This window comes from Euleptes europaea, chromosome 11 (genome assembly GCF_029931775.1).
Source record: "Euleptes europaea isolate rEulEur1 chromosome 11, rEulEur1.hap1, whole genome shotgun sequence".
Lineage (NCBI taxonomy): Eukaryota > Metazoa > Chordata > Lepidosauria > Squamata > Sphaerodactylidae > Euleptes > Euleptes europaea.
The window spans coordinates 18103949-18116653 of NC_079322.1; the positions used below are offsets into that span (position 1 = coordinate 18103949).

At 48.6% G+C, this 12705-nt stretch overlaps 1 protein-coding gene across 1 annotated transcript in view; it reads right to left on the minus strand.

The window, feature by feature from the left end:
* The window catches only part of VOPP1 (VOPP1 WW domain binding protein), a 49663-nt gene extending 38336 nt beyond the window's left edge, over nucleotides 1-11327 (minus strand). The window contains exon 1 of the mRNA XM_056857040.1: nucleotides 11277-11327. Within this exon, the coding sequence (XP_056713018.1) occupies nucleotides 11277-11327 (51 nt within the window). The remainder of the gene's footprint in view (nucleotides 1-11276) is intronic.
* Between the last annotated feature and the right edge of the window lie 1378 nt (nucleotides 11328-12705).

Consider the following 12705-nt stretch of genomic DNA (forward strand, 5'->3'; position numbering starts at 1 on the left):
GGGATTCAACCTGGAACCTTCTGAATGCCAAGGAGATGCTCCACCACGGAGACACAAGGATGCCGGGGATTGAACCTGGGACCTTCTACATGCCAAGCAGATGCTCTACCACTGACCCACAGTCCCTCCCCAACGATGGCATATCATCAGCAAACCAGTCGCTGGAAGATTCAGAGTAGTTCTATATAATAAAATGGGGAGAGGGGGTAAGGAGGCCAGCGATAGATGACAACCTGCGGCTGTCCTCAACAGACTGATGGATTAGCTCCGTCTTGCAGGCCCTGCGGAACTCTTTCTTTTAGTTAAACATTTATAGCCTGCCTTTCCTCTTCATGCAGTTTACAATAATAGTTAAAGGCCAAAAATAAAATAATAAACACCCCAATCTCCCCCTTTTCTTAAAAGATGCCTGCCAATGCACACTGCCAGGGTTTATGAAGCCTCACAGCCCCTCTGAAGATCTCCAAGGAGGCAAAAAAAAAAAAAAACCAAACTCTTCAGGGAGCCCAATCCACAGAGCTGGAGCCACCATGGAAAAGGCCTTGGTTCTGGTCAATGTCAGACAAGCCACCCTATGTGATGGGATAGCCAACAGACGCCTGATGCCCATAGTTGGCACACAAGGACGCATAGAAGGAGATGGTCCTTCAAATATATGGGTGCCATGCAGTGAAAGGCTTTAAAAGTCATAACCTTTAAACCAGGGGTGTCAAACTCAATTGTTATGAGAGCAGGATATGACATAAATGTCACTCACTCGGGCTGGGCCATGTCTTGCCAGCCCAGATTGAGAGTGGGGGGGGTGTGCCTCGGCTGGCTCGCAGGCCAGATAAGAGTTCTCAGGGGGCCGTATCCAGCCCGCGGGCCTTATGTCTGACACCCCTGCTTTAAACCATACTGGACATTGGCAAGCACTCGAGCATAGCAATCGCCAACACCAACCCAGCACGATGGCGCTAAGGTCTAATTTCATTATACATTCAAGCAATTGAATAAAGACAGGAACATTGGCCCAAGGACAAGGACGTTTTGAAAAAGCTAGACATGGTGGCCCAAATCTGATTCCTCCCTGGTTTTTCTGAAGTGCTTTCCTGCATCACAAACTCAGCTGAGCACAGCCATATTCTATTGGCTGTTTTTTTTTTTACTTTGAAAAATACTCCGAAATAATTTATTTATAATCCTCCCCTCTGTGCCTGACTAACCCAGTTTAAGGCGAGTCGTGTGTGATTTTCCATGTGATCAGGCCTAATGAGCATTTCAAGAGTGCATTAAGATTTCTGCGTGGAAGATATTACAGAGCTATAAAACTTCTAACAGGGATGTCCGGTGCCCTCATAATAACAGAAGAAGAATGAGGAGGAGGAGGAGGAGGAGGAGGAGGAAGAGGAGTTTTTTATGTGCCAACTTTCTCTCCCTTTTAAGGAGAATCAAACCAGCTTACAATCACCTTCCCCTCCTCTCCCCATAACAGACACCTTGTGAGGTGGGTAGGGCTGAGAGAGTTCAGAGAGAACTGTGACTAGCCCAAGGTCACCCAGCTGGCCTCATGAGTAGGAGTGGGGAAACCAACCCGGTTCAACAGATTAACATCCACCGCTCATGTGGAGTAGAGGGGAATCAAACCCAGTTCTCCAGATTAGAGTCCACCACTTTTAACCACTACACCACACTAGCTATTAGATAGATATGAACACCACCAATGTCAGTTACCCATAGCTTTATATCAGGCCCACCGACCCAAAAAGACCACCAGCCATATATTTAAGCCGGTCAGGTGTTGGGCAAATCAACCCCTCCCCAATTTTGGATGGGCAAACAGAGATTTCGTGAGACCCACGAGATGCCTAGCTGGCTCTGTAAAGCTTGGTGGTTCACAAGATACAAAGACTAGTTTCAGAGTTAAAGAACAAGGGGAAGATATTTTTAAATGTATAAATATATTGTCTTTATTCACCTCTCTTCACATTTACAAACGATTCCCAGCTTGATCGCTAGGAGGCTATCCTTGCTTGCCACTGGCAACGAGACGAACAGCTGAAGGGGCAGGCAATGCACTTGGGCGAAAAGCGTTGGACAGAAACATGATCGAACCTCAGGGAATGTCCCACAGAAAGATCAGCCTTCCTGCCCTCTGCCCCAAGACAATGGCACAGTTCCAACATAATGCTAAAATGCGGCTTGATGCTGCATAAAATAAGCCCCAAGCGATCCTCATGCACTCACACCCACCTGTCCTGCTTAGAGGCCGACCACAGTTTCCTATTACATCTGAACCAGCAAACTGTGGTTTGATACTGATTTGCCAGGCGAGCACAACCCCTAGTTTGGCTGTTCAGATTCTCTCCCCCACCCCCCCACCCCGGCCAATGATATCTGTCACAGCCACCCAAAGCTGTCTGGAGAAAGGGCGGGACAAATATATATTAGACAGTCATTTGTGGAATTGTTACCTCGCAGCAACATATATATTACAGTAACCACACCTTCTCTTTCCTGCTATCCATCTTTTTCGTGTCCCAGCACACAACATTGCAAATTAGAATTCAGAGGGGGAAAGATGATGAGAAGGAACGAACAACTCCCGTGGAGATTATTGCGTTTCAGTTTGAGGTTCTGCCACACAACTCAGAATTTACTACCGCAGCTACCTCTCTCATAACTGCATGAAGAGATTTCCACAAAGCTGCAGGAACGCAGAGAAAATGCAAGAAAAACTCTGCCAACTGTCAAAATCAACCCAGACACCTTTTCGTCTAGTTTAAAAAGGTAAAGGTCCCCTGTGTAAGCACCGGGTCATTCCTGACCCATGGGGTGACGTCACATCCCGATGTTTTCTAGGCAGACTTTGTTTTACGGGGTGCTTTGCTAGTGCCTTCCCCAGTCATCTTCCCTTTACCCCCAGCAAGCTGGGTACTCATTTTACCGGCCATGGAAGGCTGAGTCCACCTTCAGCCAGCTACCTTAAACCAACTTCTGTTGGGATCGAACTCAGGTCGTGGGCAGAGCTTGGACTGCAGTACTGCAGCTTACCACTCTGTGTCACGGGTTCCTTTCGCCTGGTTTACCTGTGTGTAAATAATGCATTTGTAGATAAGCAGGCGAGCAAGATAAGAAGCAGCCTGGATGGCAAGAGCAATCAGATTTAACTCCCAACACAAAATCCCATTTGAGTCTACACAAAGCACAGAAACAACATATGCACACACAGGAATACCACTCCATTTGTGCTTCTTGAAGATATTTCTGGTGCAACAGGTTGGGGGAGGAAATTCCACATCTTATTTTTCGCATGGTTGAGGACAGTGACGGTTTTCCATCTGGCTTGCCTCCCCTCCTCCTCCTCTCTCTGTCTCTGCTGTTCCCGCTAATGGTATAAATGTTAAAAGGTAGATAAAGTTGGCATATAAAAACTCTCTTCTTTTTCACCTTCAGCGCCATCGCCGCAGGACTGAGAGCCTTGGGTTCAGGGGAGGATTGCTGAGTTCATTCCCCAAGCCCAAGACAAACCGTAACAGGGCCAATGGAGGCAGCATGCTCAAACATGGCCTCGTCAGAGAAGAGGGGCAGCAGCAGATCTCTGTTGACCCAGCCCCACAGAGCTAGCGCAACTGGAGGTGAGCACTTCACCCCAGTGGAACTGAAGCAGCAGTTCTCCCCAGAGCTGAACATTAAGAACATAAGAAAAGTCATGCTGGATCAGACCAAGTTCCATCAAGTCCAGCAGTCTGTTCACACGGTGGCCAACGAGGTGCCTCTGGGAAGCCCACAAACAAGATGACTGCAGCAGCAACCTGTCGGTGTTCCACAGCACCTAATATAATAGGCATGCTCCTCTGGTACTGGAGAGAATAGGCATGCATCATGACTAGCATCCATTTTGACTAGTAGCCATGGATAGCCCTCTCCTTCATGAACATGTCCACTCCCCTGTTAAAGCCTTCCAAGTTGCCAGCCATCACCACATCCTGGGGCAGGGATTTCCACCATTTAACTAAGCTGGAGCAATGGAGCACAGAACCAGTCCCTCTGCTAGCATCAGACTCTTCCCCGGAGCCACCGGTCCCCGCCTAAAAAGGGCCACAGCAGCTGTCCCTTGAGCCAGTTCCCCGGAACCAGGAAGACCTTCTCCTCCTCGCTCTGCCTTCCTTGGCCCCTCTCCACCAGTTTATTCATCTGCCCCCATTAGCGTTCCTGGGGCTCTGAGCTTCTCAGCATTACATCAGCTACATGACTACTACTTTGGAGCACTCGCAGTGCATTTTTGACATTAGCGTTACAAATATCGATCGTTTTCCAGCTCGGTGAGCAATTCAGGATGATGGGCTCCCCGTCTATTTATGGCACTTCAAAAGGTGAATTTTGTTCTTTTCTAAACTCTCGGGGATGGCAGTATTGCTGATCTGAGAAGCTGCATGGGTGGAAACAAGTGTCTATTCGGCTTATTTGTTTTAGTGCCCTTTCCCCTGGCTGGCAACAGGCCTAATTGCAACCAAAGGAGTTCCCCCCCCAATGGCTCATTGCTGGAGTGACTCAGCATTAATACCCTGTTTTTAATTGATACACCACGAATACCCAAAGGTCTCTGGCAGCTCAAGAGCCATGACTCAGAAGATTTAAGGCAAACAGAGACAGCTCCCCACCCATTTCTCTCTTGCTCAGAAAAACAACCCAAACAATGAAACAAAAGAACTTCTTCTGCCAGAAGTCAGAACAGTCTACGAATAGACTGCCATGGTTTTAGCAGAGAACACCTACTGCCTTGACTACAGACATACTCCTCCAAGACGCTAATAAAATCCAGTTCCCAATATTCAACCCACTTTCTGTCACACTCTAGAGCATTGGTTCCCAACCGGGGTCCATGGACCCCCAGGAGTCTGTAAGAACTAAATTAAGGTCCGCGAAACAAAGTTATAAACCCATAATAAATTAATATTTTCAATTAAAAGTTCTCTATTATAATATATATGTATATATTCAAATATAATTCTAAGCTTAATGTTTAACTAACAGTTATGATTAAAGTTTATTTTCAAATTCCCTGAATTTTTATTTTGAACCTTGGGGTCCCTGCACCGAACAAAAAAGTCCTAGTGGTCCCTGGTCAAAAAAAGGTTGGGAACCACTGCTCTAGAGAAACGATCTTCAGCTTGTCCAGACTCCTTTAACCTAGGGCTGCCAACCTCCAGCTGGGACCTGGAGTGCTCCTGGAATTGCAACTATCTCCAGACTATGACAATCAGTTCCCCTAGAGAAAATGGCAGCTTCAGAGGGCAAACTCTATGGCATACCATAGATTCTAGGGGAAACCCCTCTCCAAATTCCCCCCTCCACCCCCAAATCTCCAGGAATTCCCAAGCTGGAGTTCTGGCAACCCTACCTTAACTTCTCAGCTGGCAACATGAGATCCATTGAGCTGCAAGCAAGTGGAAGTCTTGTGACGTTATGGTCACACATCATCTGTCATGTGACAGAAAGAGCGTTACGACCTCACTGATGTTGAGGCCAGGGCAGAAGGCAGCAGCCCTAGAGAGCTGAGAACAGGAAATACAAGGCAAGCAACACGAAGTACACCACAGTGAGAGACGCGGGCAAGGGTCAGAGCTATGAAAGAAGCCTCTGCACTGCTGAGTGACCCAGCGCCCCCATCCTGCTGCCTCCTCCCAGCATGTATACAAAGAGAGGCAGGAGGTGGAACACCCATGTTCCCTACACACATCCTTGGACAGCAGTAAGGATCCAGAGGCATGCCTGGAACCCCTGGGAGAGTTTGGCAAAGGGACATTGTTGGTCATTGACGTCACTTCTGGCTAAAACTTGGAAATGATGTCACCAATGCACTAGGATTTCGCCAATCTCTATGAAACCATGCAGCAAAATCCTAGAGTGTTGGTGACACCCCTTCCAGCTTTTAGCAATGGCAAGGGTGTCCTCCCTACCTTTCATTTTCTCCCACCACTCCTCCCATCAGCAGGGAATGGGGGGTGCTTTGGCGGGGGGGGGTTGCTTACTAAAAGCTGGCAAACAGCACTCCTGCTTGGGAGACTGTTCCTCCAGGCTGGGGCCAGGGCCGAAAAAGCCCTGGCCCTCGTTGAGGACAGTGGCACGCTCCGCAAGCAGGGGACCCCCAGTAAGTTGTTGTTCATCAAGCATAAAGCTCTCAGGGAGGCATACCAGGAGAGGAGGTCCCGTTGTTGCTCTGTAATGGGTGAAATTACAGGTGTGCACGTGTTCTACACATGCGCAGTAGCAGGTTCTTCCAAAAAGCCACCATGGTGTAGTGGTAAGGAGCTGTGGACTCCGGGAAAACTGGGTTTGTTTCCTCACTCCTCCACACGAAGCATGCTGGATGACCTTGAGCTAGTCACAGTTCTCTTTGAGCTCTCTCAGCCCCACCTACCTCACAACGTGTCTGTTGTAGGGAGGGGAAGGGAAGGTGATTGTAAGCTGGTTTGAGACTCCTTAAAAGGTAGAGAAAAGCAGGGTATAAAAACCAACTCTTCTTCTTCCTCTTCAAGAAATGGTGGCTCAACAGGGGCTTATGAGCCAGAGGATGGGGCTGTTTGACCCACCTGACAGTCTCCATCCACAGTCCTAGACTCTTCCTATGATGGGGGTCTAAGGGAAGGAACACTCTGTTCATCACACAAAGCTACCATACACCAAATCACACTGGTCTACCTAGCCCAGGACTGTATTACTTTGATTGACAGCTGCTCTCCAGGCCCTCAGACGTTAGGGAATCTTTCCCAGCCCTGCATACTTTGGATATCAGGGGCTGGACCTGGGGCTTTCGGAGTACAACCCAGACATCTATCCAGAAACACTGCCCCTCCCCAAGCTCAAAAGGTTTAGTGGCATCTTATATGCAGCGATTGGGCTGTAACTAAAATAACCTTTTAGCAAGGCAGCTCTTGTATGCCAATTAACTTCTGTTTCCCAGATAGATCAAAACTGGAGGACTAAAGCGGGGATGGGGGAGGAGCCATGGCTCGGTGGGAGATTCTCTGCTTTGCTTGCAGAAGGTACCAGTTTCAATCCCCAGCATCCCCAGTTAAAAGGGTCAAGCAGGAGGTGATGTGATCTGTCTCAACCTGAGTCTCAACCTGAGACCCTGGAGAGCAGCTGTAAACAATACTGACTTTGATGGACCAAGGATCTGACTCAGTATAAGGCGGACTCATGTCTTCAATCCTCGACCCTATTTTGAATGTCCAATTAAAATGTATGGTTTTGTCTTGCCTAATTGGGATGTTTATTTCATCTGCACACTAAAAACAAAGAACACACTAATGAAACAGTGATCTAATATATGCATTTGTGCATTACATACTATCCATCAACTTCAAGCCAAAATGAGTAGTGTGTGTTATGCACCATCAAATCGCTTCTGACTTATGGCGACCCTATGAATCATTGGCCTCAAAAACGTCCTGTCCTTAACAGCCTTGCTTTGGCTTGCAAACAGAGGGCCGTGGCTTCCTTGATTCAGTCAGTCCATCTCGTGTTGGGTCTTCCTCTTCCCTACTGCCTTCCACTTTTCCTAGCATCAGTAGACCTAGCCTGCCTCATAAACCGGGGATATTTTTAGATCTTCCTTTCAGCCAAACTTAGTCCCCCAAGTAACTAAGGAGGTCAGGAGGGCTATTGTTCTGCAGAAATGTGCCAAGCAGAATTGTTCAGGAAGGCATTTTGTCAAAGGGAACAGGGATGTGGTTTTATTGCATTGTTCTTTGGTTTTTATTGCATTTGTTTTCTTATTTTTGTAAACCAGTTTTGGCATTTTTGTAAACCAGTTTTGTAAACCATTCTCATTCATGCATATTCAGCACTCACACGGATCGACCTTTGGGTAGGATCCATAAAGTTTGACTTTTGAAGTTATACCGCACAGCATACTATGAATTTGCTTTTGATTTTCCTGCTTTCAAATTAACCAGTGTAAGGTTGTTCATGACTGATGAAGATTCATATATCAAAACAGGGATTTAGCCGGCATCCTGTCTTTTGTTTTGTGCCTTTCTTCAGCTTGTAATTTTTTTTTATAGAATTGTCATATTGAAGTTGTATATGATATTTGTACTAAAATTGTTAATCGCAGCATTTGGCTTGCAAATTTTTTTATAAGTGCTCCATATTGTTGCCATTTTTGAATTGTGGACATATTATGATACAATCTTGTATTTTTATAATCACAATAATAGCTTATCTATTTTCCATTACATTCTGCTCTTTTTGAATTATATACACCTTTTGGTATTTTTTTTAATGTTCCTACAATTATTTTTTAGACCTCTGGTACTCTGCACCCCCTGTTCTTACTGTATACAGCATGCCCTGTACTGTTGTACTATACTGGTTTCTAAATTTGTAATTCATCTCCTATCCCAGTGATAGAAGTGAACTATAAAGAAACTATAAAGAACTAAAGGAACAGCATCTTAGTCTAGGATCCTGCTTCCAACATTGAATCTTAGCTCTGGAAAGAACAAGAGGGTTTCTGAGCATGTGAGGAGTGCATTTTTTGCCACCTGAATAACCACAGCCTACCCTCATCTATCTGGGCCTAGCTGCAGGGCAGGCAGAAAGATCTAAGATCTCTCTATTTAACCATCATCCCTACCCTACTTTACAAGATTACAGTGGAGGCGAGAGACTCAGAATGCAATTTAAAGGAAAAGCATTACAGAAATTATTTCATACAAATGCTGCCCCGTGGGGTTTCTCTCTAGATTTCTGAGCACCCGGGGAAGATCTCTTTCTATTCCTCTGCAACCCACAAAGAGCATTCGCTGCTCTTTCTTTCTCTGCAAATAAAAATCCCCACTGGCCCCAGGAGACAAGAGGAAGAGGGGAAAGAGAGCAATACCAGCAAAGCAATACCAAAGAAAATGCAAAACTACTTTGCTGTAGATACGAGCAAGAATCCACTTAGTGTCTCCAGAGCCGGAGAGCTCAGCCACCAATCTGATCTCTTGGGAGCTGAGCAGAACAAAACGTTGAGACAGTCAGCACTCCAAGGTCCATTAAGCACTTAGGCCTTGTTCTCAGGATCCAACTATACATTACATACAGTCATACATACCTTTAAAAAAAATGAAAAGTACATGCTGAGGCTGGAATCTTGAATGGTGCCCAGACAGTAACCATTCAACCTTTGCCCATCAAGCCTAAACTCCACCTTCACCTTCCTCTCTAGGAGGAAAAGATATTGGGGAGTGGGGTAGTATTCCGAGAGCAAAAAGGGCCCCAAAAGAAAAACAGACCCCAATACTGAAGATTTCTACCTCCTAGTACCACAGGTTGCTTTCCTTTTAAATCTGAGGAAAGGTACACAGAACTCTTTGCAATATCAGCCAGGGCCAAACAGCAGAGCCCTGCATGGTGTTTAAAAAGGAAATTCCCTGCATGCAGAAAGCCAGCATGTCAGGCTAAAAGGCTTCACCTCAGCAGTCTAGTTTCTAGGCACAAGAATGTGGAGCGTTCAATCTGTTACATCCTTCCCCTTGCACTTTAAGGCCAGACATAGCTTTCTCTCTTTAGTAAGCTCCACACCTTACTGTCTTGAAATCCCCTCCAAAAAAGATCTGGCAGGCTGCAATAATATGCACACTTCCCTCGGCGTAAGACTTACTTTCAAGCAAACACAGCTAGGGTTGAACTGCACTCCACAAGGCCTGCCAACAGTTTGTGGCTGGACTCTCGAAATCTTATAACTAATATCACAACTAAAATTCCCTCCATGCAGAAAGCCAGCATGTCAGGCACAAGAATCTGAAATGTTCAATCTGTTACCTCCCTCCCCTTACACTTCAAGGCCAGACACAGCTTTCTCTCTTCTTATTGTCTGGAAATCCCTCCCCCCCACAAAAAAAAAAGAGAGATCTGGCAGGCTACAATAGTATGAACACTACCCTGGGAGTAAGACTTACTTGAACACATGAAGCTGCTTTGGTTCTTGTAGGTTATCCGGGCTGTGTGACCGTGGTCTTGGTATTTTCTTTCCTGACATTTTGCCAGCAGCTGTGGCAGGCATCTTCAGAGGAGTAACACTGAAAGACTGTCCTTCAGTGTTACTCCTCTGAAGATGCCTGCCACAGCTGCTGGCGAAACGTCAGGAAAGAAAATACCAAGACCACGGTCACACAGCCCGGATAACCTACAAGAACCAATGAACTCTGACCGTGAAAGCCTTCGACAATAACATGAAGCTGCCTTCTACTGAATCAGACCCCTGGTCCATCAAAGTCAGCATTGTCTACTCAGACCGGCAGCGGCTCTCAAGGGTCTCAGGCCGGGGTCTTTCACATCACCTACCTGCCTAGTCCCTTTAACTGGAGATGCGGGGATTGAACCTGGGACCTTCTGCATGCCAAGCGGACGCTCCACCACCGAGCTACAGCCCCTCCCCAAAGGGATGCTAGGGGTTGAACCTGAGACCTTCTGCATGCCAAGCGGACGCTGTTCCACCATCGAGCTACAGCCCCTCCCCAAAGGGATGCTAGGGGTTGAACCTGAGACCTTCTGCATGCCAAGCGGACGCTGCTCCACCACCGAGCTACAGCCCCTCCCCAAAGGGATGCTAGGGGTCGAACCTGGGGCCTTCTGCATGCCAAGCGGACGCTGCTCCACCACCGAGCTACAGCCCCTCCCCAAAGGGATGCTAGGGGTTGAACCTGGGACCTTCTGCATGCCAAGGGGACGCTCCACCACCGAGCCACAGCCCCTCCCCAAAGGGATGCTAGGGGTTGAACCTGGGACCTTCTGCATGCCAAGCGGACGCTCCAACACCAAGCTACAGCCCCTCCCCAAAGGGATGCTAGGGGTTGAACCTGGGACCTTCTGCATGCCAAGGGGACGCTCCACCACCGAGCCACAGCCCCTCCCCAAAGGGATGCTAGGGGTTGAACCTGGGACCTTCTGCATGCCAAGCGGACGCTCCAACACCAAGCTACAGCCCCTCCCCAAAGGGATGCTAGGGGTTGAACCTGGGACCTTCTGCATGCCAAGCGGACGCTCCACCACCGAGCCACAGCCCCTCCCCAAAGGGATGCTAGGGGTCGAACCTGGGACCTTCTGCATGCCAAGTGGACGCTCTACCAACTGAGCCCCAGCCCCTTCCCCTCCTTCCGAGCAGACCCAGCTGGGGTCGCCCTGCGCTCCAAAAGGCAGCGCCGCCAGCTTGGGGCTGGATTCGCGAGACGTTCTAACCGATGTACTAAAGGCGCAGAGGGGTTGGATCCCCCCACCCACCTACCCACCCACCCGTTTACCTCCAGGAGCAGGACGAGGAGCCAGCACGCCCCCTGCTGGAAAGGGGCCATGGAGCCGCTCGAGTGCCCCTCCTCTGGGCAGGCGCCTGGCGGGGGAGACGGGTCCGGCCGCGGAGAGCGGGGAGAAGCCGGGCTGGGAGCCGCCGCCCGACACGCGCGCCCCGGCAGGGAGGCGAGGCGCTGCCCGGGACCCCCCGGAGGGGAGGGGAGGGGAGGGGGTCAGGCCGTGGCCAAAGGCTGGCTGGCTGGCCCGTGCGCTCCCGGCGGGGGCGAGGCGGAGGCTCCCCGGCAGCGGAGCACAAAGGGAGGCCGGCAGGCGGGAGGGACCCGCCCCCGCGCCCGCCCCGCAGGGTGGGCCGGCCAGCCAGCCGCTACCCTCCGCCTCCTTCTCCGCCTCCTTCGGCGCCGAGCAGGCAGGGAGGGGACCTGGGCGCGGGCTCGTGCCTTGCCACGGAAGGATCGGCAAACAGGACTCATTTTTTGGTTCTTGCAGGTTATCCGGGCTGTGTGACCGTGGTCTTGGTATTTTCTTTCCTGACTTTTCGCCAGCAACTGTGGCAGGCAGCTTCAGAGGACTCACGCTGAAGGACAGGGTCTCTCAGTGTCAAGGGTGTAGGAAGATATAGTCAGAAAGGGGTTGGGCTTGAGCTGAGTCATTGTCCTGCAAAAGTAATGTGCTAGTCATTGTCCTGTAAGTATCCAGATAATGTGCTAATGACAGTGTGGTATGTTAATATGGAACCATTGTATCCTGAAGTGATCTGTTAATGTGTGAAGTCCAAAGCTAATCTCCATGGCTATTGTGGACTATAGTCTTTGTTAGTCTGGAGGTTTTCAGGACAGGAAGCCAAGCCTTATTCATTCTTAAACTCTCTTCTTCTCTGTTAAAGTTGTGCTGAGGTTTATGGCTTCTCTGTGCAATCTGACAAAATAGTTGGTAGAATTGTCCAGTCTTTCAGTGTCTTGGAATAAGGACTCATTTTGCTCGGAAACCCATCCGGACCATCTCTCCGGAACGCTCCGCTTTATTCCCAACAGGTATGGCCAACCTGAGCAATCGGCAGTGGCTGGACATGGGCTGAGCCAAACAGGACGCAGGGTCTTATTCCAAGACGCTGACCAGACTGGGCAGTTCTAGCAGCTGTTTTGTCAGATTGCACAGAGAAGCCGTTGAAATTCATAAACCTCAGCACAACTTTAACAGAAAAGAAGAGAGTTTGAGAATGAATAAGGCTTGGCTTCCTGTCCTGAAAACCTCCAGACTAACAAAGACTACAGCCCCCAATAGCCATGCAGATTAGCTTTGGATTTCACACATTAACAGATCACTTCAGGATACAATGGTTCCACATTAACATACCACACCCTCATTAGCACATTATCTTGATACTTACAGGACAATGGTTAGCACATTACCTTGGATACTTTT